The sequence below is a fragment of the Ursus americanus genome, chromosome 28, assembly GCF_024610735.1.
Source record: "Ursus americanus isolate L20-20 chromosome 28, mUrsAme1.1.p, whole genome shotgun sequence".
Lineage (NCBI taxonomy): Eukaryota > Metazoa > Chordata > Mammalia > Carnivora > Ursidae > Ursus > Ursus americanus.
In genome coordinates this window covers 31,147,762-31,175,018 of record NC_142154.1, presented here as the reverse complement: position 1 = coordinate 31,175,018, position 27,257 = coordinate 31,147,762, and the positions used below count along the sequence as shown (strand labels likewise).

At 44.1% G+C, this 27,257-nt stretch overlaps 1 protein-coding gene across 9 annotated transcripts; it reads right to left on the bottom strand.

Annotated features, from left to right (window-relative positions):
- Positions 1-484: 484 nt before the first annotated feature.
- PARP6 (poly(ADP-ribose) polymerase family member 6) lies at positions 485-27,257 on the bottom strand. Of its 9 annotated transcripts, none has more exons than XM_045795269.2 (24): positions 27,104-27,257; positions 25,608-25,867; positions 23,541-23,738; positions 22,844-22,921; positions 21,999-22,093; positions 21,531-21,591; positions 21,197-21,287; positions 20,754-20,820; positions 17,847-17,996; positions 16,677-16,887; positions 16,101-16,154; positions 14,285-14,380; positions 13,586-13,678; positions 12,826-12,951; positions 11,490-11,555; positions 10,511-10,578; positions 9,155-9,203; positions 8,794-8,906; positions 7,978-8,050; positions 7,206-7,275; positions 1,881-1,960; positions 1,420-1,483; positions 1,188-1,272; positions 485-845 (listed from the first exon to the last, which is right to left on the bottom strand). In XM_045795269.2, exons 3-24 carry the CDS (start codon positions 23,541-23,543, stop codon positions 743-745), a joined length of 1,896 nt encoding a protein of 631 aa, XP_045651225.1. In that variant the 5' UTR covers positions 23,544-23,738; positions 25,608-25,867; positions 27,104-27,257; the 3' UTR covers positions 485-742. The 9 variants fall into 9 exon arrangements, 8 of the variants coding, with proteins under 8 accessions (XP_045651225.1, XP_045651227.1, XP_087712928.1 ...); XM_045795271.2 differs by having other exon boundaries at positions 25,608-25,864; positions 27,104-27,252; XM_087856802.1 differs by having other exon boundaries at positions 26,884-27,243.

Sequence of the window (27,257 nt, the reverse complement as noted above, 5' to 3'; positions counted from 1 at the left end):
TCAAATTCGAGACCAAGCCAACTTCCTGCGCCTGTCAGCTATTTCCCCCCCACCTCCCTTTTCCTAAAGAAATAGCTGGGAGGAAGAGAGTAGGGGCCCAACCCCTGAGAGAGAAAGGGAGAGTGGCTAGGTTAAATGCAGAAAGCAGAGAGAGGTCCCAAGGGGGGCAATTCTGAGCTGCTTTGGCCTCAACAGTCCTTTTAAGTCTTGAGGAACAGGCATCAGTGGTATTCTCTATCCTTCTGAGTTTGTGTCATCTGCACAACTGGTAAGTTTCCCTTCTTTATCCAGTCCACTGAAAAAAATGTTGCCAGATCTGTAGGACACTACCCTAGATGGACTCAGCTTTGACTCCAGCCAACATAATTAGTTCCAACCCTGAGGATATTCCACTCTCCCCACCCAACACCCCATCTGGGGGCTTGGGGCAGGTGCTGGGCCAAGGCTAGTCAGACCACAGTGATCATATCCAGTCCACAGCACCTTCCATTTTATTGTTTTATTTACAAACAGGGTGAAGTCAACTGGGAAAATCAGGAGTAGGGAGTCAGTCTGGGCCATCCAAATGTGGAGTGGTTCCTGGGTCAGTCTCCACCATGAAGGCCGCCTCTTCTATCCTTTTCCTGCCCCTTGGTAATGGCCCCTTGATTCCTCAGGGCAGCCTCGCATGCTGCTCCTGAGCCCTTGAATGAGGGCAGATGGATCCTGGGGGAACAGGGGTGGTACGAGGGCTGGGGCCCCCTCAGTTTGTGTAAACCTGAGTTCCGATCACACGCATGATTTCCTTCTGTATCTTGGGGTCCTGAGTATTAATGTTGGCATCGCCCACCTGACCATCCTCATATCTGCCAAAGATAGGGCAAGTGTGAGCATAAGAGGGAGAACAATACCAGAATAATGTCAACCAGTGGAACTATATTTGGAGGTGTGGCCATCCCATCCCAGAAGTCAAAACCCTTTCTTGCTACTCTTCTGGGTGGAAAAGATTCAGCTTATCTGGTTTCCTTTAAACAGACCTTGACCTACACCCAACCCCATCTTCCACAGGGAAAGTTCCAGTATCAGCTCCACTCAGGGTAGCCAGAGCCAAGTCTTGGATGACGGAAACAGACTTTCCCAGTAGTCACACCATTGCACCCCCACCCTCATTCCTCAGAGTGAGCCCCAAGGTACCCTCCTAGACTTACACAAAGAAGAACCGTGTGCAGACATGGTCAGACACAGGGCACACCCAGATGTTCCCATGCTTCTGGAGGTCCTTAGATGTAATCACTAGGAAGAAGGGGCCAGAAGTTATAGACATGATGCTTAAGTCACAAAGTCCAGGGAGGGGAGGGAAGACATAATGTGTCAACACCACCCTTGGCTGAATCGTAAGGTTGGGGACACAGAAAAGCAGGGACTGGGTGAGCTACCTACCTTCACAAAGTGCTATACAGTTTAGATTCCGACTCTGCAGGAACCTCGACTGAATGGATCGGGTCTGGAAGAGAAGGAGAGCAGAGCCAGGTGGACTGTTACAGCTTTCCCTAGACAGGACGGTTAGCTACTGATGGCTAGCGGTGCAGATCAGGGATATCTGGGACTCCCCAGTCACCATCTCCCCAAATTTGCTTTCCCATAATCAGTCTGGATGAGTCCATAGCTTCCATCTTTACATTTTCATGTCACTGCATTTAGACTCAGTCTCTGCATTCATACTTATGACTAAGGCCACATATGACTCTGGAAGTGTGTTCACCTTAGAATGTATCTGATTCCTTAAATGATCTGTAAACTACCCACCTCCCCCACCATCTGCTTCCCCATCCATCTCTGTAGCCTGAACTTATCCCAGGGGAGGGGTTCTGCCTCACTAGAGCAGTGCCAACCAATAATACCTGGGGGATGGTATTCATCCTGTTATATCTCTGGACCAGCTCATCCTTGGAGGGCATCCTGTGCTGTCCTTTTCCCATTCCTGTCACAGAACAACAAATCCAGTTCACTCACCCATTCCTCAATCAAATGTTTACTACAGTGCATACTATGTGCCAGGCACTGAGCTAGACATGTAGCGAATAAAACAAACAAGGTATCTGCCCTGACACAATTTAGTCTGATGGAGACCAGAGGCAAAGAACAAGTAATTACAGCACAGTACGGTAAGAGGTGTGATGGGGAGACTCTAGAACAATGTGTGAGCTGCGAGAGGAGGGGAACTAGCCTGCGCTAGGGGTTTGAAGAAGGCTTCCCAGTGACAGCTAGGAAGAATTAGTTAAATGAAGAGGAGGAAAGTATTCTGGCAGAGGCAACAGGACATGGACAGCCTGGAGGAAAAAAGCAATGTGCCTTAGTTTTTATGGAGCATAATCAGTGGAAGGAGAGTGACAACAGACGATGCGGAAGCTTTAAGCTAGGATCAGAACAGGCGGGCCTTACAGACCATGTTAAGGCAACTGGAGTTTATCCTGAAAACCTCAGAGAATCACTAAAAGGCCCTCAGCAGGGAGGAACACGTGAAATGAGCCAGTAATGAGGGGCCCAGGCAAGTGGTATCAACACTTTGGATCAACGCCAGGTTGAGTAAAATGAGTGAAGAGGAAGCAAGCAGAGCAAGTCAGATCTGCTCTAGTCTCAAAGTTACGTAGAAAACTATGACCAGAGTCGCTTAAGAGAAAAGGCAGAAAGCATAGCAGGTAAGTGATGAATAATTTTCCACAAGTAACCACAATGGCAACAACCTTAAGAATCCTGCTTCCTTCCTCAAGTCTTCCCAGACTTGAGGAAGTGGTGCCAATTCCCTCCAGTTTCCCCCTACCTAAATTCATAAATCCTCCACCATCCTTATCTCCCAGTGAATAGCCCTATTTGTAACATTTTTAGACTCATTCTATATTTTTCTTATTTAGATACAAAACACTGCTTATGTGCCCCTACTCTCAACTGTTTTTGGCTCGTGACTAGGACTTCAGTCTTCGTACTAAGCTTTCTCATAGGCCCAGCCTTATCACAGTCGTGTGTGTGTGTGTGTCCCCTTCTGTCAGAGAGGGAGAGAGATGAAGATAGGAAATGATGCTATCATAACAGACCATAAACAGGGCCCCTATCTCACCACTCCACCCTGGAACTTTCTATTACTACTCCCACTCTGCTTCAATTCTTGGTTTTGTGACAGCCATGGTGCATGACTGGTGATGACCGGACGGACATTCTTCACTGCTCAGGCTGTCAATTCATCATGCACTTATACTGAAGTCCCAGGACAGATTTATGGCCTGAACAAAACTGAGGGCAAGACTTAAACTGTTAATTTCTTTCTCCTACAGGACACTTACCACCCCTCTATTTCCACTTCTCCATTAGCCTTAACTAGGTTTAGCTCTGAATCCAAACGTCATGACCTTCTCATCCGGGGTATTTCAGTGCGAGATTCTGAGTGAAATTCCCACTCAAATTCTACCCAAGGACATGAAAGAACAATCTGATTTCTATGGCTGGTCTCAGAGATGGCCCTTATGATACAATCCAAATCCTGTCTCATCCCATTCCTGTTGCACACTGTCCTGTCCATATTGACCCAATGATCTTCTGTCAGTTTACCAAGACCAGAACCTGAGAACACGGTGGCTAGAATAATCCCTGGATGCTTTGTGTCCAGAGTATACGCATATCAGAAGTCTCTAAACAGAACTAAACAAACAGATGTTTACCATCTCCTTCCTCATTGGCCCTCATTATAACCTGCACATAATGGCCATTATCATTAGTCATTGGAATGGAGGCTCCACTAGCCAAATGGATATTCTCCATTTATACCAGCTCCCAGAGGGTACCGAATGCCACAAAACTAAGGATACCCTGAGGAAGAACAGAGAAAAACCAGAGCAGAATAGGGTAGACGGAAACATATAAGAATACAGAGTTGGCTTAATGCTAGAGTAACTACAATAAACTGGACATTTATACACATCTCATATTATGGAGACTCTCACATATCTGTGGGCCCTCAAAGACTCACTCAAGTAAAGCCTACCCAGTCAATCCAATATAGTGATAAGAAAAGTGGCCTACAAGTTAGGAGGCCTAGATTCCAATCCTAGATCTGCTACTCACAGCTGTGAACCCCAAGGAAAGTCATTTAACTTCTCTGTAAGAGCCTTCCTGACTATAAAGTAATAAAGGACTGGATGAGATGATCTAGAAGAGTAAAATTCTGCTCTATTTTGTATCCATAATCAATGGACATTTGCAAGAGGGAAAAGGATGGTGTCATAATGATGTTTTATGTAATCAGGAAAGTAATGAGGAAAGACAAAGAGTCAACAGAGATTCCTGGCTCCATATGATAACTACAGGGGCTCAGGTACTTAGCAGTAAACAGAAGCCAGTGAGAGGGGAAAGAGGGAGAGAACAGACAGGAAGCAAGAATTTTCTAGGTACCAAGAACCAGGAGAATCTCACTAACTCAGAAAATAAGAGCTTAATGAGGGAAGCTCAGGCTTGGACAAAGATAAAAACTGAGAAACCTGGACAAAGAAGCCAAAAAGACTACCCCAACACAACCCCTACTTTGCACCCCAGGCACACAGAGTAAGATCCATTCACACATTCAGTAAATATTTTTGGGCACTTACGCTGTGTGGATTCATCATCAGGTTTGGTTTATGACACACTATCATTTATTTATTTATTATCTCTTATACCTATAGACCCAATCTACAAACTAAATCGAAGAACTAAAACATCACTAGTGACATATCTATCTGCCGCTCACTGGGAGGTAACCACTGTCCTGAAATTTCTTAGTTTTATCATACGTACACACACACATGCACCTAATGTTTAATTTTATTTGCTTTTGAACAATATAAAAAAGACATCATACAGTAGTCTTCTGGGCTTGCTTTTTTTTTTTTCTTTTTAAGATTTTGAGAGTGTGTGTGGGGGTGGGGGGGGAGGAGCAGAGGGAGAGAGACAAGCAGACTCCACGGTGAGTGCAGAGTCTGACATGGGGCTTGATCTCACAATCCTGAGATCATGACCTGAGCTGAAACCAAGAGTTGAAGGCTTAACCAACTGAGCCACCCAAGTGCCCCTGAGCTTGCCTTTTTTAAATTCAACTAATTACTAAAATTTTGCCACATGGTTGAGAGCCACTGTTTATCCATTTGCATTGCTAAGTAATAATCCACTCTAAGAATATACTAAAATGTATTTATCCATCCTCCTGATAATCTGATAATGAGCACTTGGGTTATTCCCACGATTTGCTGTTACAAATGGTATTGCTTTGACCATTCATGTACACCCTTGGGTGTATGTATGCAGCAATGAAAATGCTGGGTCACCGGGATAAAATTTCTTAGCTCTATGAAATTTAACACAAAATTGTTTTCCAAAGTGGTTGTACCAATTTATAGTCCCATAAACAATAAAAGAGATCCTGCTGATCTACAATTTCTAGAACCATTAGAGGTACTACCAGATTTCTTAATTTTTGCCAATCCACACAGGTGCTAAATAGTAAGTCTTTTTGGTCTTTATTTTATTTCCTTAATTAATAGCAGTTACGCAACTTTACATATTTTTTGGCCATCTCTTCAGTGAAATACCTGTTCATATCATTTGCCTATTTTTCTATTGGGTTGTCTTTTTCTTATTGATTTTTAAGCATTTTATTTTTTAAAAATATTTTATTTACTTACTTGAGAGTGACAGAGAGAGAGAGAGCGAGCACAAGCAGGAGGGAGGGGCAGAGGGAAAGCAGACTCCATGCTGAGCAGGCAGCCTGATACGAGGCTCGATCTCAGGACCGTAGGATCATGATCTGAGCTGAAGGCAGACGCTTGACCAAGTGAACCACCCAAGTGCCCCGATTTTTAAGTATTTTAAAAATACTTTATTACTAATCTTTTGTAGTTAAATGTGTTGCTAAATGTCTTCTGGTTTGTAGCTTTTCACTTTCTTAAGATGTCTTCTGATAAACACAAGTTTTTAGTTTTCAAATTTACTGATTTTTTATGATTTATAATTTTTTTCCATTCTCAGAGTAATTTTATATAAGACTAATAATTGGTTTCGTTTGGTTAAAGTTTGGTTTAAGACTCACTTATAGGGGCGCCTGGGTGGCACAGCGGTTAAGCGTCTGCCTTCCTCTCAGGGCGTGATCCCAGCGTTATGGGATCGAGCCCCACATCAGGCTCCTCTGCTATGAGCCTGCTTCTTCCTCTCCCACTCCCCCTGCTTGTGTTCCCTCTCTCGCTGGCTGTCTCTATCTCTGTCAAATAAATAAATAAAATCTTTAAAAAAAAAAAAAAGACTCACTTATAAAACTATCTGGGCTCAGTGCGTTTTTTGGTTTGTTTTTTGTTGTTGTTAGAGTAGTTTAAAATTTAGAGACTCTTTTAAGTTCTATGATTCTGGATCTAAGTTTTCTTTATAACAGTTACAATTACTGGAGAATACTAAATAATAATCTATAAAGAATCTCATACTGTCCCCTTATATGGCAGACGTGCAATATATGGTGGTTATCCTTAATACAGAGACTATACAGAACAAGAACTAAAGAAAACTGAAGAGGAACTAAGACATAACCCTGGAACACTGAGAGAGTTTCAAGTCAGATTCGTTTTCTGAACAGAACAAAGCGGGACTTATCTCCTGACTGGAATATGGGCTTCAGTCATGCCTTATTTTTGGAATAAAAGGCTTTCTCTTCCATTCAATGTAACTATTATATTATGTAATTATAGACAGTTTAAATTTTAAAAGGTAGTTGACAGGGAGAACAATGTCTCCAAACATGTAAGCCTATGGAAGATACTCAAGCCTTCAAGTGTATTCATATATAAACTCACATACGCCATCCCTAATTACGACAGGCTACCGCTAACACTAAAAATGTGGCCTACGAAAAGCTTCATTTCTTTCAATCTCCCAGTTATTCCCTAACTCAATCTCAGAGCCAAGCCTCTACAATGAATAAAACCATCCCTATGGAAAGAGGACTACTTAAGAGAAAGGGAGACAACTGGCCTCACCTTGTAAAGAATATAGATTTTTAATAAGAGGAGGTAGAGAGACAGACTATGTATCTAGGGCTGGGGAAAGAGCTAACACAGACTAAGTATCCGTGACGAACGAGGAGACAGCATAGACTATGTATTTACAAAATGAATGCGACGTAAATAGAGTCAAGGTGGCCAGAGAGTATTTCTTACCTGAGTATCCAAAGGAAATACTGGAGATGGGGCTCAGGTAGATGCCTTTGCCATAGGCTGCTCCATGCAGCTTGCAGGGAAACACCAGGATGAGCAATATGAGCCTGGGCCCTCCCGGGGCTGTATATTAGGCAGCCGCAAGGCTTATCCAGCCCTCTGTCCCTCCAATTACCTTTCTCACTTATTCAGATAATGCTAGGAACCTACGCTTAAAAAGCTGATTGGCTGAAAAGTGGATGCAGGTTAACCCCTCTGCCCTACTAGATACTGATGTCTTGGAAATTGAGGAGTGGCAGAGCCACTGAGTCAGTCCCTCAGAATCCATACTCCTGTCCCCAGGCCTTGGTACATACGCAGATTCCAAAAAAGGAACTATAGAACAGGTAGCCAAGAGGAAGGACAAAAACCATTCCTTGGAGTCTCACAGGGCAAAGAAATAAGTCTTTAATGTCAATTCTCTGAATGAACAAATAAATTAAAAAGCTCTAACAGGTTAATTCATCACAGTGGCTGCAGTCAGCAATTCATATTTGTGCCTATTGCTACAATCCCATGCCCCAAACCACCCAAAAACACAGCCTGGGGTCAATTATACAACAGCCACATTCATGCTACACAAACAACTCCAACCTCTTTCCTAGGGAAGCCCCACAACAGGCTAGATTTGAGGATGCTGAGGCAAAAACAGCTGAGTACTCTAGAGCAGCCTTCCCCATACCTGAGTGGGGCGGGGGGGGGGGGTGGAGAGAAAGGGAAAGGGGCACAGCCTCACCTGCAGTTTGGTGTAGGATGCATTGACCAGCCCATTGCGCAGGATCGAATGCCAGTTCTCAATGTGGGACCCACTGTAAGGCAGGGTAGAATACAGGTCTCCTCACAGTAGGAGGTTCCCAGAAGCACTTCCAAGACTGCCACTCCCACCCATCCTCACCCATACAGGACATGATGATAGACACAGAGACACCTAGTGATGGACATGCACATGGACACAGTCACAGGCATGCAAGATATGTGTGTGTGGAGAACCCTCCATCTTAATTTCCAGTCCCATCCTTTTTTCTGTGCTTCGGCTAGTCCCATCCTAAATCCCCAAATGCTGGTTCTGTATTTTCATTTGCCTATTTTCCTGATATTTCAAGTTAAACAGATTCATCTCACACTCAACAAACTTTCACTGATTCCAAACATGGCTGCCAGTCCCGACTTGACATCTATTTTAAGAAAAGGGTACCACTACTCCCTTCTTAATCTCTCTCTCCCCTCCCGCAATTAGGCATAAATCGCTGATTTCCTTCAAAACGGCTTTCAAATCTATCTCCTTCAATCTGTTCTCTTCAACCACATCTTCTCATATGTAAATGTAACTCTCCTCAGCTACAATGTAAGTAGCTTGAGAATAAAGACCAGACCATATGCGTCTTTTTACCTTCTACATCATCTACCACAATAATAATAAATATCTGACTCATCAGTTGATGGATATAGGTAACACACACTCATATACCTCAAGCGAAGTTGCCCTCCCATCCCCCTAAATTATCTGTTGTCCCCCCCAACCCCCACCACCCCCAGTCCCCACCCTCCTCACTGGAAGGCAAAGGTGCTGCCATAGAGCTTCTTGGCGGTCCGGAACCGAGCCTCCTTGGCAGGAGGGCTGCTCAGCAGGAGGAACTGGTGTGAGGTGTGCATGAACTTCAGCTGCTGCCCAGGGTGGGGGTCGGGTCAGGAAAACAAAGAAGAAATGGAGATCAGGGAAGGAAGGGTTGGGGATAGGGAGCAAATCAGGCTTGCACTGACCCCAAATAAAGAGAATATGCTTAGGTCCGAAGACTACTGTTGATGGACAGAGCCAATGAGGCAAGTCTAGGACCAATGTGGTAGCTGGTTTGGAGCCCCTCCCTGCCCCGCACCAGAAATTTAAAGAGCTTAGAAGGAGAATGGTCACTTACCCTGCTGAGAGGTAGTTTGACAATGTGTGACCTGTTGCTAGAGATGATCCTAGCATAAAACAGAAAAAAAAAAAAAAAAAGGAATGGAAAGAATGAGTGTGTGGCTAGACCATCCAGAACAAAGCAGCAGCCTTGCTGAACCCCTGGGAGAACACGCAAGGATTCCAGGGCTGTCTGCATTGTGTGAAAGGTTCAGATCACTACCTGGGTATTCCCATGGGTGGTAACGCTCATGTAGAAAAACACAAAAGGGAAGCTACTGACCAGAGATCAGCTAGTTAGTGAGTAAATGATGGATGAAAGAAAGAGAGAGGTGGAAAGGAGATTGCTACATCTAGGAAGAGAGGAGGATAACACAAAAGGAAGAGTACATAAGATCAGCTACAAAAAAAAGAAAAAAAAAAACCAGAAAGCAGGGATCTCTATTAGCAAGGTGACAACTTGTACTTGGGATTTAGGCACATAAAACTAGGGCTCAAGAACCATCCCATGTGAGTTCAGAGGAAGCCTTCAGGGCTCTCGAGGATGGGGAGGAATGGAAGAAAGTTACTGTTTGGCCTGGAGAAAGAACAGAAGAAACTACGACAATCTTCCTGAGGATTCAAGGACAGACTGGGCTGTGTGTAGGCTGAACTCAGAGTGCAGGAGAGAACAAAGGCATAAAACAGTGAGGGCTCAACAAGGCAATGTTATCTCATGTAGTGGATACAGTGTGGTTCTTTAGGCTTCACCCGTTTACTTGTGGTGCCATCCTGGATAGCCCATGCCTGGTCACACCTCATGCTATGAGGGAGCATGTTGATTGAGAAAGTACTGATGTCAAAAGCTGACTAGGAAAAGAGGGGAAAGCTATGTCAGGAAAACAACAGAAATCAAGATCAGGGAAGGAGGGCAGGCGGTGGAATGCAGTGGAGAATGCTCAGAATCTTTGTTAGAAGGGAATAATAATAGTGCCTCAAGGCTCTGGACAGTGTACATCAACAGGGATGGACTTGAGACAGGGAAAGGGAATAGAAGAGGGAGACAGACCTCTCTGGATGCACAGAAAACTTAGCTGAAACAGTGCTAATGCTTACATGCAGAGAATACTTAAAAACCTATTGGGAAGCCACACCTAAAGAGAACCTGAAACATGGCGTCAGAATTTGTGAGTTCTTGGTAGGCTCTGAGTTCTTTGCAAAGCAAGGATATCAATAAAATCCCAAGAAAAAGCAGCCAGAACATCTATAACCTCGGGGGGGTGGGGTGCTAAAACTGCCTCTAAAAGAAGGTGTAGGTTCCATGTCTAATACCATACACCCTCACGCCCCCCTTACAATCCCCCGAAGGATGTCCCATTCTATCCATCCTACTTACCACTGCAAGAGAGGATGGGCCAAGGGATCCAGCTTGTCCATCTGCTTCTTGATTTCTAGATATGAGCCCTGTAAGACAAAGGCCATAAAGTTATCTCCCAGGAGAGGTGGGAGCCCTCCCACTTATGACAGACTAACTATCAGGGCCCAGGGCAAGGAAGGCGGCACCAAAGGCCACACAGAGGCAAGAGGAGATGGGGTTCCCACCCTCAAGGAGCCCAGTCAGATTGGAAAGACTCATAAATAAATATGAAAATGACTGAAAATGCTTACAAAACAACATGCAGGTGGGTCTCCCTCATTTTATGCAATTCCTACAACCCTAAAAAGTTGACTTTAAATCAAAAATAAATAAAATCAATGTCCCAGAAAGATCAGACTAAGGAATCCTGTGGTAAAACTTTACATAAAGCAGAGTCCTTCTGACAAATCATCCCTCCTAGGTATATCTTATGTGTTACTCTGAACTGTGATATATAGGATTTGCTGAGAAGAGGCCCACCTGTAAATGTGAGTACAAATGAATGTCTATTCATGCAGAGATTGCAGACGAGGGGTGGGGAAGTCTGGTGAGGGGCAGCCTTGAGTCAAAGGATGGTCACTGCTCCATGTTGCTGCCCCACCCCTAGAAGGACAGAAGATGTAGGCCCCTGGGGCTAGTTCCTTATGTCAAAGCCCCCTCCTCACCCTCCCCACCCTGGGCAGAAGTCTTTCCCTCACTTCTCTAATCCCTTAAGAATTATGGGGAAAACATTAAATATGAACAACTTGTGAAGGAACTGGCAGCAAAGGTAAAGGTTGAGAGAGACATCAGGAGTGAGAAAAAGGAGTAACAGAGAACAAGGATTGGGAAGGCTGAAGAGGGAAAACTAAAGAAAATACAGTGAGGAATCTGAGTAGCATTTCTAAATCTTCACTCCACTCCCACGGATTCCAAGCACAACAGGGCACTTAAGCAGGACAGGCAGAGGGCAGAATACCTGGGTCATCTCCCGGATGGACATCACACTATCCAGAGCTTTCTGAAGTCGCTCATAATTCTTCTTCTGTGGGGAATCAATGGGAAGAGAAGACCCAGATGAAGAAAAGTGGAGGAGAGTAAGATATGATGAAAAGGAGGGCCAGTGTACAAAAGAACTCTAGGACCCAGGGAAACAGTATAGCATGTCATGGAAAGAATACAGATTTAATGGCAGACAATTCTAGAATCACATGCTAGTTCTTTTACCAGCTGGAAGTGATAGGGGGAGTTACTTAACCTCTTAGAACCTCAGTATCCCTGTATGTAAATGAAGATAAAAATTCCCGCTACACTCACAGAGATGTTCTGAGGACTAAATAACATATGTAAAGAACCTATATAGTGCCTGATATATAGCAAGAAGGGTAATAGTGAGGCACTCTGCTGGGTACTTGTGGTAGTTAATTTCATCAATGGTTAATTGCGTTGAGTTGATCCGATTGGGTCATGGAGTGCCTGAACATTTTGTCACACAGTTACTCTTGGTGTGTCTGTGAGGGTGTTTCTAGATGAGATTAACCTCTGAATCAGCAGACTGAGTAAAGCAGATTGCCTGCCCTCATTTGGGTGGGCCTCGCACAATCAGTTGAAGGTCTGAGGAGAACAAAAAGGCCAAGGAACTCTTCCTTCCTGTCTGCTGAAGCTAGGACACTCACTGGTCTTTTTCTACCTTTGGACTGGAATTGAAAAATCTGTTCTTTTTCCAAAAAGACTGCCAGCTTTTGGATTGGAATTTACACCACTGGCTCTCCTGGGTCTCCAGCTTGCTAAATGCAGATCCTGGGACCTCTCAGCCTTCATAACTGCATGAGCCACTTCCTTCTAATAAATCTCTTTCTACATATTAGCTCCTATCAGTTCTGTTTCTCTGGAGAACCCTAATACAGTACTTTACATATATTATCTCTCATTTTTATAACAATCCACAAGGTAGGTATTATCCCCTTTTTATAGATAAGGAAATCAAGATTCACAAAGGTTAAGCAACTTTTCTTACACCATTCAGCTAGGGAATAGAACCTCAAATGGAATCCAGGTCTGTCTGGCTCCAAAGTCAATATTCTTCACTAGCAAACCCCAACAGGGTTAATTCTTCTCTCCTCCTTCTAACAAACTGTTATTTATTCACTAAAATAGCTAAAGCTTAGGGTTTAAGAGTTCCCAAGAACCAAGTGTTCCATTCCTTCTGTCCTGCATTCCAAGCTGCCAGATACACTAGAATGATGCCCAAAGACTCCCACTATCTCTTATCATTTCTATTCCTTAGCCCTGACTTTCTTCCCAAGCAACGATACCTTGGGGTTAAAGGCCAGAGTCTTGGGATCAGTGGGGTCCACCACAGAGGGATAAGGCTCAAAGATGATGCTCTTTCTAGGGGACTCCAAAGCTGCCCTACACATGGCCACCAGCAGATCCACCACCTTAGGGGAAAAGAGACAAAGAGGGCAGAAGCTAAAGGATCTCCCAGAGCTGGCAGTCACACAGTATCCAGCACAGATCTACATTTCGGAGGCTCTCAGAACTTCTCTCTGCTTTTCTTTTTAAAAGCAAACATGCTTATGGTTTCTTCATTAGAAAATACAGGCTGTTTATAAAAACTCAAGTAACAGTTAATTAAAAAGTGACTAAAGAAAAGATAAAAATTATCCCCTGCCCCCAAAAAATCTCATACATCACAGGTACTACTGTTAAGTCTGCTGTCTATCCTTTCAGATTATCCTTACTATGGAAATAGTTATTTTATTATATAGACCATTGAAAAAGAAAGAACTGTACTACACATACTGTTGTATTTTCTTTTTTATATGTAATGTTCTACCCATAAGTAATACCTGTACAGCATTTCCACTGGAAGGACATACCATGGTTTCTTTAACAGAATCCCACAGATGGAATTGTATCCATGTGGTTTTTTCTCCACTATTACAAACAAGAGTATCGTGAACATCCTTACATATGTAAGCATTTCTGGAGGTTAAACTGCAAGGAGTGAAACTGCTAGGTTGCCTGGCCTTTCTTGTTCCAATTCCCCAGCAGCTTTTCCCTCTCCCATACCTCTGCTCCAGTGGCGACCTCCTCTGCAGCTCCGGACATGACTCCCAGCGTATAGAAGGAGAAAACACACAGCTCACGAGTACAGACGGCTGGCTGAATGGACATAGTAAACAGACAGTAGTGGCACAGGGCGTGCAGTAAGAAGGTGTTATAGACAGAAGGACAAATCTGACCTCAGACAACTCTAGAATGAGGTAGGAATTTGGGGCCCTCTATGTCATGAGAAAACTATAGAATAGCCTTAATTAAAACACCTTATATATAAGTTTGAGAGTTAATGCTGTCTCCTCTATGAAGCCTTCCATGACTTCCCTAGGTAGTTAGATGCTCTCTCTTGTGCGTTTCCACAACATTGCTCATCTTTCCTCTCCATACTTATAGTGCAATATCTGTCCACCCACCTAGACTTGGGCGCCCTTGAGAACAGCATCATATGCAATCATCTTGATCAATACCTGATCCCTATTTTCAAATGTTGGGTGGGGGTTATAGCTTCAAAAAATATTCATATATCCTCATCTTTCCAAACAGGACTGCTGAGATTTGTTTTCTGAGAAAAACAATTATTTCTAGAGTCTCAGGGAATATGGACAGAATTCTACCTTTACCATAGACCCAGGAAGAAAGGAAGGCGAGATGAGGAGTGAAGCAGCCTTGGCTAAGGGTCCAAGGAAGAGGGTCACAGATTAGGGCATATACCTTGAGCATGGACCCATTCTGGAAGACGTGCTGCTCATCACACACAACACAGTACTCATTCAACGTTGGAATCCTCTGCTCTGCATACTTCATGATCTGGGGAGAGAAGAGATTGTACCAAGTCTTTTGGAAGAACAGGCACAGATATGGGAAATTATTTGAGCCTTGTGCCTTGTGCCAGCCTTGTGCCTAAGGCAGAATCTATTCTTGGGCCCTGTGCTTAGTTAAACTGATGGCCCAACTCTAGAGCTACAACTATATACAGTAAACACAGGACCAGCCATGGCAGAAGACCGGAGTTAAAATCCTCCCCCCCGCCACTACTTAATAACACATATAACTTTGGGCAAATCAGTTAACCTGAGCCTTGGTTTCTTCATTTATAAAGTGGGTATTATTCACCCCACAGAAGAATGGAGATTTATGAGATAATTTTCATGAAAGTATTTTATAAACATTAACAGGTACTAACCAAACTATTAACCTTAGTTGTAGTAATTACAGATTATCTCTCTGAGACAGGTGAATATTCAGTCCATGATTACATGGTAGGGGGCCTGAGAAGCCATTTCAGCTACCCAGAACAATCAGTCTGTTCACTGGTCAAAAGCACAGAAACAATTGTTGGGAAGACAGCACAAATCCAGAGCCATTTGGCAATATCCTAAAGAATGTTTTTTTAAGTTAACATATAGCGTATTATTAGTTTCAGGGGTAGAATTTAGTGATTCATCAGCAGCACATAACACCCAGTGCTCATTACTGAAGAGTTTTTTTAAAACGCTCTGTCTAGGGGCACCTGGCTGGCTCAGTCAGTGGACCACACAACTTTTGATCTCGGGGTCATGAGCTCAAGCCCCACACTGGGTGTAGAGCTTACTTAAAAACAAAAACAAAACCTAAAGAACAACAATAATGAAATAAAACCACACTCTGTCTTAACATGACTCTTTCTACCAGGTACCAGGTTTTGCATAAATCAAGTTGTTCCCATTTCATAGACTTTTGGGCTGGTGAAGGGACATGGAACAGCTTTTATTAACTCAGATGTACTGAATGCCCGCTATGTACCCAGTATCGGCGAATGGTCTCGTTGATTATCCAGTAACATAAAGGATTGTTTTCTCAGACCCTCAACACCAACAAGGGAGATGTGGCATGTATACAAATTAATTACAACTCAGAGCAGCATAGGACATGTGACACACAGGTGCCATACAAAACAGAAAGCATCTTAAGAGTTCAATGAGAGGAGAGATCACTCCCACCTAAAATAGTTGGAGTAACGAAGAAGAATTTTATGGCACAGGTAGCATTGAGCCTTGACTGCAACAGGCAGATATGGGGAGGAAGGCCAGTGGAGGGAATGATGTGAACAAAGATAACAGAGATGCAAAAGTGAAAAAAAAGCATGTCCAGGGAATAAAGAGATATGAAAAAGAGATGACGCAGTACTAGCTGAGCAATGAAAGAGGTATAGGGAAAACTGAAGACCACTTGCGTGAGGATGTTGGGGATCATAAGGAAAGCATGTCAATCCCTCTCGTATCTTGACACCTATGCACTTAAAATTTGCACTGCATCGTTTGGCACTTGATCAGACATGATCTGTTAGTGTCTTCCCAGTAATGCTATAAGCTTCTTGAGGATGGGAACTATGCCTTCTTTTCTCCTATCCACACAATGCTTAGTACAGGTCTGAGAGCAGAGCAACTCAGGATATATTTGTTAACTGACTGAGGAGCTGCGAGATGTAAGATCAGATGCGTCAGACAACAGGGGGAAGGCTTAGGAATGAAGCTTTGAACTCAATTACCTGGACAAGGAATCCAAATTCCAGAGTGGGGATGTTCTTGCAGTGACCACTGACCTGATGAGAGTAGAAAGACAGACATCATCAGCCTCCTATGAACCTGGTGCCTAGAGAGACCTCACACTCACCACCTAGGATTCTACTGAAGCAGCTACGCCCTAGCTCCGATTAGCCTAAATAATCCCAAAGCTGGAGAGAAGACCTTTAGACATTTTTGCCAAAGGTTTCTGAAAAAGGCTCACCTGTCCTTAACCTTCTTCAAGGAAGATGGATACGTTAATACAGAAGATGATGACCAAGTCCTAACCACAACCTAATAAAATCATACATGACATCTTAGGATGCCCAAGCTCAGACTCCCTGCTTCATGGCCTGCTATCAGAGAAGTGTGCCAAACAGTTTAGATAGGTTTTCAGCCATTAAAAAATGTGCTCCATTCTACCCATTCATGGTACATGCCCAAGTCTGATTTAGGGCACCTGAAAAACCATACTCCCACCTCATTTTTGGAAGCTATACTCCCACATTTCCATTCCCACCCTCCTGACACCCAAGTCAAACCCTCCCCAGCCCATGTACCAAAGGAGAGGTCCGTGCTGGGGGAGGGAGGCCCACGTGCTGGGGGCACAGGAGACCTGCCTGGGGGCTGGGAGGGTAGCCAAACACCTCCACTTTGGGGTTCTTCATGGTGCATGAGATGGAACGGTTCATGAGGCGTCCAACTCGAAGCTCTGGTACACCCAGTTTGCCTTTCAGCATGGAGTCCTGTATGATAGGGAAACTGGGAGACCTGGAGAGAGAACAAAGAGAGGTGATGAAACTGGGGATTCAGAATGAGCCCTAGAAGAACACTGGAGATAAGCAGGTCCTAGGCCTGGATGGGTGAAGTGACTTAAGCCAAAGAAGAACTTCTACCTGAGTAAAGTTTCATTGGATCTTAAACATTTTTGAAACAAGTAGATCACAAACCTGGATTGATTTTTATGTCATTACTTGTGTGTTCTTCAGATTGGAACACGGAGAACAAGCAGAGGCAAAGTCTCAGTCAATCTCTATGGCATCTAGGCCAGGTATGGAATGATCCCTTGGACAGGATGCGTGTTTCATTTACTCAGTGTGTGTGTGTGTGTGTGTGTGTGTGTGTGTGTGTGTGTGTGTGTTGTTTATATACATATGATTAACTGCTAACTGCTGTACTAAGCAAGAAGTAGTTGCAACCCAAAGAGCCCAATCTCTGTCTGTCAATAATACTGCCTGGGAAGCTACAAATCTGGGTTTATATTAGCTTTTGGGAAAGTCAGAGACCCCAGGGGGACAAAACGTAGGCCTGGGGGCAGAGAATGAGATAATATTTATTTCTAAAACCTAAATAATAAATCAGTGCACCCTTTCATGAGAATAAGGAGTTGATGCCTATTCTCAGACTTTGCCTTCTTAGGAGAGGGAGTAATGGATGAAGTTCAAAGAGAGAAGATGGAAAATATTAGCATACAATTCTTCAAATACATACCATGAGCTAGGTATTGTGTTTTACATAAAGAACAAGGTATGAATACTGGTGTCAGAAGTACAAGGATAAAGACACCTAGGGGACAGGACTGTGTGGGTGGTGTTAATAGTTAAAGGTGCAGAATTTAGAGGACCTTGGGAGAGGGCAAAATAGATAAGTTTAGGTAATCAAGAAAGTGGGGTGGGAGCTCAGACAAGACCACGATCATTAGAGATGATCTGCTCCTGGGGAGCACTTACTTGGGGATGGGTGAGAAGATGCTGAGGCCAGCTCGGAACTTCTTGATGGTACCGCTTGCCTTGAACCAACTGTGCCTCTTTTCCTGCTGGGTCTTCAAGAAATCGTTGCTGAGATGTTTCCATTGTTGGGAAGTGAACATACCCAGGATCCTAAGGAATCAAAGAGAACAGGCTTATGAAAACTCAGGCAGGGGAGTAGGTCAAGAAATAGAACAATGAAAAGCAATTAATCCAAAATTCAGACCCAGGGGCTATAAAGCTAATTGTGGTGGGAAAATGTATGTCTGAAGACACCCTGATAATGACCTTAGCACATGGAAATGTACTGTCCTAAAGTACCTCTTTATCTTAAGGGGCAAATATCTACTCCCATTACCTGGTCTAATGGACCAGAACAATTCTGAGATGATTTGCCCTTAATGGAAGATCTCAAAGGTGAGCCTTCAATGGTCTTAAACCTGGGAATTTATTGCCAAGAATGACTATACTGACAGTGGAACAGAAGTAGTGGGCTGGAATTGAGTACCACCCTCTACTTTGTAAACAGTGAAGAAAAGGAGTAGGGACATTAGGGGTACTGACATTGTTAGGCAAAAAATTATATCCCCAAACTTATGGCTTCCAACTTGAGCTGGGCCCTCAGCTAGTCCTGTCAATCCTTTCATTTGTCTTTGATCAGTCTTCTCTGGCATTACTCTAAGTTATTATTTTAAATCTTACCGCCTTCTCTAAGCTTTTAACTTCACCTATAGCCAATAACCTCTTCCTTCTTAACAAAGAAAACCGAAGCCATCAGTTACCAGCTCCCTTAATTTTCCAACCCTACTACAAAATCTATTTCCATTTCCACTCTACCTTGATTCCTCCATTCTCTGAAGACAAGGTGACCCTTCTATTAATTCCTCTATTTGTTCTCTAGATTTCAGCCCCTTCTGGCCTCTTTAGCGATCTTGTTCCGTCAATCATCCCCCTTTCCTGTCAGTTCCTTTCCCAAAGTCAAAAAAAGTTTCAAGTTTCTGCACCTCAGTCTAGCCACCTCTCCCTCTTCCCTTCCTATCCTCATCCAAGTATCTCAGTCCGCACTTATTGTTTCTACTTCATTGCTAACCACTCACTTCTCAACTCAACTGTAGTCTAGTTTCTACCTTCGCCCCTCCACTATGATTGCTCTTACCTTAACGCTAAATCCAACAAAAACGCTTTTAAGTTCTCCTCTTACTTATATCTCTGGCATCTTGCCCTCCCTGCACAAACTCTCTCCCTTGCGTTCTGTGACACCATTCACTTCCTATTCTTCTCCACCTTCTCTGACCTACCTTCAATGTTCTTTCTCTGCCCATCCTGCTGGTTTTCTTGGGTATTTTGTCTGGATGTCAAAGGGTGTTTTGCCCTTGATCCTATTTTCTTTTCATTTTATCATGTCTTCCCTTAGCAATCTTATACTCTACACCGGATGTAATCTCCACCCATTCACTGAATATATTTCAACCCTAACTTCTGTTACATATCTAACTATGTACTGAGTACCTCCACGTGAATAACCCAAGGTTACCATCACTTTTTTTTTTTAAAAGTAGGCTCCATCCCCAGCATGGAGCCCAACTCCATGGGCTTAAACTCACGACCCTGAGATCTAGACCTGAGCCAAGACCAAGAGTTGGATATTTACTTGACTGAGCCACCCAGGTGTCCTCCGCTCCCTCCCTGGCAAGGTTATCTTTAAACAACATGTTTAAAATGGAACTAATTATCTATCCTTATCCCATAAACCTGCTCCTCTTCTTATATTCCTATTTAAATTGGTGGTATTACAATTTACCCAGACATCTAGGCTGGAAACCTAAGAGTAATTTTCCACTATTCCTTGGTTCTTATGACCACATACGACATATCCAAATCAGTCTTCAAGTCTTCTTGATTTTATATTCCACAAATCTCTCTAGTCCATCTTTCATCTCTATTCTCACCTACATTAACACATTGGCTCAGGCCCTCATCATCTCATGTCTGGAATTCTACAAAAGGCTCCTACTAAACTAGTTCTGGTCTCTTGTCTCACCCCCTCCTGCCTATTTTACACAGTGCTACCAGAATCATTTCTCTAAAACGAAATCTGACCACATCCTTTCTTTGCTTAAAACCCTTCAATGCTCCCGCTGCCTACAAGATAAAAGCCCAAGATCTTCTCTGATTTGGACCCCTTCCTACTTCTCTGGCTTCAATTCCCACCACTCTCCCCCTGTATTTTACTAGCAATATTTAACTACTTGAGCTTCCTACACACAGGCTGCTTCACCTGACTGTGTCCTTGCAAATGTTATTCATTCTCAGTGTCTGTCTGCATGGACAACTCTTACCCATCCTTGAAAACATGAATCATCTCCCTTTCATTCACTCATAGCCCTCCACCCACCACCAGACTGAGTCACCCCTTCCTCTATATTCTTTCTAACCCTTACATGTTCACTTGTATTGGAACATGTATCCACTGGACTCTCTTCACTGAGGGTAGAATCTATCATTCACTTATTTCTCTTTGTATACCAAACATTAGCAAGATGCTCGACACATTCCATAAACTAAAACTGAGCATCTGGAGCCCCACTGAGAAAACCACAGAGAAAATGTGAAAAGCATGATCCTAATTCTAGGGTTGTACTTATCCTTAAATGGTAAGTACTGATGAGCCCACCTCATCTCTAGGAAGTCTCAAGGCCAGACAACCCAGAACCAGAGGATCTCCTACCTAATCATAAATTTGGCTTTCCAAATTAACTTAGTCTTTCTTGGGCACATCTCAGAAAGATATTTGTGGGAAGAAACATTCCATCCAACAGTCTGCCTGTCCATTCATATGTTCATCTCTTCCCCTCATATGTCCATAACCAGAAAGATCAAAGTTCTTACTTTTTCAACTGAAGACCCAGCCCAAACCCTTCCTTATTCGATGGCTGGAAAACCTCAATTGATGGTTCTGCAAAGAGAAGAAAAAGCTCCTAAGTATGTACATGTCTCTATTTTTGTGGGAGTCCAAAGCCCCAGTTCAGTGGTCAAGCTTCCTCAGATTCTACAAATCATTTCGCTTCTGCAAAGAAGTTGAGGGGAATGGAAAGAATAAATAATATCTGGGGACCAGAGAAAACAATTTCATTAACCAAGAAGGCTTTAGGGGATGGCTATCAGGTGATAGGAAATGAAGACACCAATGACAGAAAACCGAAAAGCCCCTACCAATGGCCTGCAAATTACACCCAAGGGCCTTATTCCTACCTTTTCTCTGGCTTAGTTAACTTAGGACTTTGGATTAGACCACACTCAAGGCACCTACTTGCCAAAAGTCACTGCCTTACCTGGTCCATCAAGGTACTGGGAGAGAGAAAATCGCAGCCTCAACACAATAGGTTCTGTTCGGAGGACTTTCCAGGCTGTAGAGACTTCCTCCTAAAAAGAGTAAGGGAAACAGGTTCTAGTTTAGCAACAGAGAGGAACGGACTTGGAAGTTTTCCCTATATGACGCACACGTGCACATGACAGTACACACCACTGTCTGCTGATGGTCTAGGTAAGACAGGGATGAAGAATATGTGCTCCAAATACAGCACTCAGGAACAAGACTCCTGGCCTACATGACAAAATCCACAAGTCCAGCTAGACATGTTGTTGGTGGGTACTAGCACCACTTACATCGAGGAAGCTGATGTTGATGTGGAGGTCAATGTCCACGTCATCGATAGTTCCATATTCTCTACAGAGATACAGGGGAGACTCATTAAGGGAGAAAGAAGGGAACAGAGACTGAGGTGGAGGGAGAACTGAGCGTGGGGCCAGGGGAGAGGAAAGAGTGGAAGGCAGCTCTGTATCTAGACTTAGCTACAGCCTCAAGCCACTTACATGATCAGGGCTTTCTCCAGAAGCCCTTCTGACCTCAAAGGTCAAACTATCAGCCTAAAGAGGAAACTTCTAAGAAAAGTGGCTATACTTCCTTCAACACTCCCATCAGCCAAGCTTAAGTATTCTGAGCAATTCCCACTATCTATTATTGAGCTCATAATTTATCAATGTCCACAGACCCCCTATCATACCATAAAAAGAAAAACCTCTAGCCTTCTACAGCTCAGAAAGAAGTGGCTTGCTCCTGAAGTGGAGCCCCACCTGATGGATACAGAGTTCTCACTGTAGATCTCCTTCACGGCTTCAATGTCTGCATCAAGCTGTGGGTGTCGATACAGGTCAGCTGCACAGCTCCCCTGAGTCAGCAGCAAAACAGCGAGGGAGTTTGGGGGGAGGGGAAAGAGAGATGCGAAATAAAAAGAACATGAACAAACACCAGGAACAAGAAAATCAAATGGCAGCAGTACATATAAGTAAAAGACTACTTCTGTGAAGGGGCTCTTGATGGTGGCCCTAGCCACCCACCATTGGCACACAAGTCTCCCACCATCTCCACTCTAAGAACTTTCAGTGGACCAAATGTAGGCCTTGCTCGAGAAGTACACAGCCTTAAGTCTGCAGCTTTCTTCTGACCCTGACCAGGGATACTTAGGTATCCCTTCTATGAGAACTCAGGACAGACTGAAGAGCACAGAATTTAACTCAGATGGTTCTGTGTGAAGAGTCCAACATTCCTCCTCAGGATTGTGCCCTGGGTAGTCAGAATATAAAGCAATCACTGGCAGGATAATCTTTTAAAAAACTGACCCTAATGAATGAAATGACACCCACTAGCTAGTGAAGGAAGAGTCAAAAACTAATTATTTCTGACCAAGAACACATTGGTAGCTTCCACATACAAAGGATGTTTAGTCTGGGAAAGGTATGAGTCCCAGGCAAGAGCAAGGATATGAGATCAGCTCTGATAAGACAGAGCTCAGACCACACCAACATTGTATTGTATCCTCATCTTACCTCTGCTCCAGAATAATTTCTCACTACTTGTTGTATTCAGAGAAGCACACATTTAGACTATCCAATATGGGTTTTAGGGGCTGTAATCTCACCTGAACTCCATAGAGAAATTCCTCTGATTCATTATCTCCCTCCGAATCATCATCATTCCAGAACTGGCCTTTGATGTCCTAGTGATGAGAAATAAGGATACAACCCTTGTTGGATCCCTATCATCCCATGGAACAGAGTGGGGTGATAGGGAACAGATTCCCACAAAGAATGGGAGGTCCCTTGGGACAGAAAAACTGAGGCCCTATTCCCTTTTCTCCCTTCACCTCACCCTTTGGGAACACCTGTCTCTTCCTGAATCTGGTCATATCCATGGCCTACCTCTGACTTGTGAGGGATGGAAGAAAATAGGGAATTTTGGCCTTCTTGAGTGTTAAGTATGATGACTAAGGCTCTGGTAGCCAGTGGGGGAGGGATGCAGACTTCAATATCAATGTTGATTCCTAAGCATATCTAGATCCTAGTGCAAGCTGGCCTCTTCTAGGATTACTGCAAAGCAGCTACCACACATAAGCAAGCTCTCTCGTCTTATCACTCCCTTCGTAACCCTTATTTAACTCTCTCCTTCCTTCCCAAGAAAATCTACTTGTATACACCCCAAGTAATACAGTCTCCATGCTCCTTCTTCCTTTAACTTCAGATACCCACTCTACCTTTCAAAAGGGTGGGAGGGAAAAAAACCAGGGAAAGGTTTTGCACTTTGTCCCATCTATGGAGAGGTGGGCAGTCAGTTCTCACCATTGGGTCAGTGGGTCACACACACTCCCAGGTCAGTGCTAGGCAGCACCCCTCCATACCACCAGCTGAACCCAGGCCAACGGGATGGGCATTTAGGAGGCCACAGAGGGAGACAAGGGAGGGGGTGATGTCAGGGGCTGACTGGAGATCTGCTGGGGATGTCAGGCTCTGCTGTGGTGGTGGTAACAAGTCACTGTCCTGTGGAAAGTAGACAACAATTGGTTTCATCACCACTTAACAGCTAGATGGTATTTACACAGGCACACATGTTTATGGATACACTTTTATTGGACATATTACAGACACTTGCACATAGAGACATACTTGCATGCATGTACACACACTTGTACACATAGTTCTTTAAAGATAATGAACCATGAAAGCACTATACAAACATAAGACACTACTGTTCCATTTGAGATCAAGAGTTGGGACTAAAGCAAGTCCCTGCTCTAGATTATAATGCTGTATCAGACCCTAAGCCAAAAGTGAGGGTGGCAGGACCAGATGATATGCTACTCTGTCTAGTCAGTTCATTTAGGAACATTCTTTACAGTACCAACCCTCGTCAGAATCAGATTTTTTTGGGAATCTCTACTCCTAGTTATTTACTCAAATTGAATCATCATGTCTTATTAAATATCAGTATCATTAGGAGCCTTTATATGACAATCATAGCTAACTTAAAAAATCCTCAACAACACTGAACATCTCCTGGTAGACATGGTCTGAGTTGTCACGGCCAAAATAACACCCTGGACTAATCTTGGAACTTACTCCCCAAATAAAAATGCAATACTGATCCTAATAAATAGTCAGAAAAACACTAATCCCTAACACAAAATTAAGAACCACTATCTAGGCCTTCCTGGTTCTGCACATATCTGTCTCAGCCACTTCAACCTTAAACAGAGGTGTTCTTGGTCTCTAATATGGTTCTACTGAACCTTAGGTTTATAGATCAGAGAGGGGTCTATGGATCTGCAACATCAGCATCACCTGGGAACTTATTTAAAATGTAAATTCTCAGACCCCTACTGAGACCTACTGAACTAGAAACTCCAGAGCTGGGGTCCAGTAATCTGTGTTTTAACAAGCCCTCCAAGTTATGCTGATGCACGATAAAATTTGAGAACCACTGTTCTAAATCCTTGCGTGCTCCAGCGGCCTGTGGTCTGTTCCCCAGATACTAACTTAAGCCTGGTAACTGACCTAGGGTGGGGCATATGGCACAAAGCCAGGGCAAACACCATAGCTGTCCTCGAGCTGATAGCAGTGCCTGACTCATCAAAAACAATATGCAAAGGGAAATTTCAATTGAAGTTCTTAGAGATGAAATGGCCTGATATCTGAGATTTACTTGTAAATACTACTGCAGCCCCAAAAGGGGGGTAGGGTGTGCGGGGGGGGGGGATGAAATAAATACAGCAAATATTAATGATCAATCTGAGTGATGGGTTCATGAGAGTTCCTTGTACTCTTGTGTATAGCTTGAAAATTTCCCAACAAGTTAAAAAAAATCATAGGCTACTCTTGGACTTTTTTAGGGGCCCTAAAAAGTCAACTCTAAATGTGAACAGGAAAATTATCCCTGAAACTCCACAACTGCCTCCTTGCTGTTCTTCAAACATATCAAGTATATTCCCACCTTTGTCCCTGCTGTTGCCTCTTCTTGGAATGCTTTTCAGATATCCATATGGCTTGCTCCTTACTTTCAGATTTCTGCTCAAAGGTTATCTTGACCATCCTCTATAGAACAGCAGAACCTCAACACACACACACTAGCACTCTCTATCCCCCTTACCTGCTTTACAGTTTCCCACAGCATCACGCTCTGACATACAAAATGTTTATTTATCTTCCACCAGAATATAAGCTCTGTGGTGGCAGAGGCTTTGACTCTTTACTATGTTGTCAGTCCTTCAACTCACACTTATTGAATTAATAAATGAATGAACTGTCTGCTAAATACCTAAACCAAAGGAGAGATACATACAAGAACCTAAATGTGTCTACACATAGACAAAATCACACAAAAATGATTTTAAAAAGCAAGACTCCATTCACCTTCCAGAGCAGCTGAGAACCAAAATTATGAAGATCTGAGGGCTGAGCTGGGTTTGTGAGGTTTGAAAATAAACAGTCAGGTGCTGATCAGGATGAGGAATAAAGAGGGAGGCACTAATGTCCAGCTTGGGCTGTCTTGGGCTGGGTGGTAGGACGTTGGCAGCGTAGGCCAGAAGTACCAACTTTCTCAAGGTCTTTGTCACCGTAGAAGTCAAGAAAAACTTAGCCTCTCTCCAAGGGCTGTTGCTGCTTGGTTTCTGCTGTTATCACAAGGAGAAAAAGGCAGTTCAGAGGGAATTTTTCTTGTCCAGGGAAGAAACAATTCAGAGACTACCATCTTCTCCAAACCACGCTGTTTCAGTGAAAGGGACCCCCATCTTCTACTCTCAAAGCCCATTCCTCTGGAGGTAGAGAATGGGTTTAAAAAGAGTGGGAAATGGGTAGTGGTGGGTCATGAAATTCACAGACTCACAGACATAAAGAGGAGCAAGCCTAAAAGATGATCTATCTCAATGCTTTCATGTTATACTTAGAATACTCAGGTGCAGGAAGGCCAAGCAAGTAGCTTAGCATCAGTATAGTGGAATTGGGACTTAAGCACATTTGACAGGTCCTAATTACATCCAATTTTCTTGTAATGTGGTTATAACTAATTAAAGGAGTTGTTTAATGAATTAAGCAAGAAAGACCTATCTGATTTATCTGAATGAGGTGAAGGAGGGAAGCTTTCAAGAGAAGCTGGGCCAAGTATACACTGTGTGAAGAGTACCCAAAACAAGGGTGTTGTTCAGCTCAGTGTTAAGTTTGGATGATGGCAGCTAACACAGAAGGCTTTACGGATTTGTATGGGAAAAGGCCAAATGTAAATAAACCTCAAGTCTGGATCACAAAGGTCCTTTTCTAGGTCCACCGGCACTTCTCGGTGTGACAACTTTTCATCTAGCCAAAAAAGCTTCCGACCCCAACGTTTAACTCTCGGTTTGACTCCCAGCTTTGTAGTCCCGGGAAAGGGGGTTACTCCGCTCTATACCGAGTGCTCCTTTCTCAGAAAGACTAAGTCACTGAACAAAGAGTGCGGGGGAGAACCCACGGAGGGGAGATTCTCAAAGGCTGGCGCTATCTCCGGTACACCCGGTGGAGAGAGAGGACGAGGTCAGCCCCCAAAACACTGGCTGCCATCCGCGCTTCCAGGGCAGGCCCTAAGGCCTCCCCGGGGGGAGCAGCGATAGCTCTTCTCCGCTTGCCTCCGGAGACCCCAAAGACACCCAACACCTGCCTCCCGGGGAAGAAGCTCTGTGCCCGATCGGTGTCGCCAGCCGCCCGGCCTTGAGCGAAGCCTGTCAAGCCTAGGAGGCCCCTCAGAGCCACCCGGTCCAAGCCCCTTACTTCATCCACCCCGGCCGAGGCGGGGCGGGCCCCGCACCCTTCCCGCGGCCCGGCCGCCCCGCCCCGTCCCCGTGGCCGCCGCCCCACAGGCCGGCTTCGCGAGTACTCACGGCGACCCCGGGCCGCGTGCGGCCGCCGCTGAGGGGACGAGCGGCCCGGGACGCCCCGCGGGGGCGGAGCGGCAGGCCAAGGGGCGGGGGCCGGGCCGGGCGGGCGAGGTCGCGCACCCCCACGCCTCGTCGTTCCGTCACGGGCGCGCAGAGC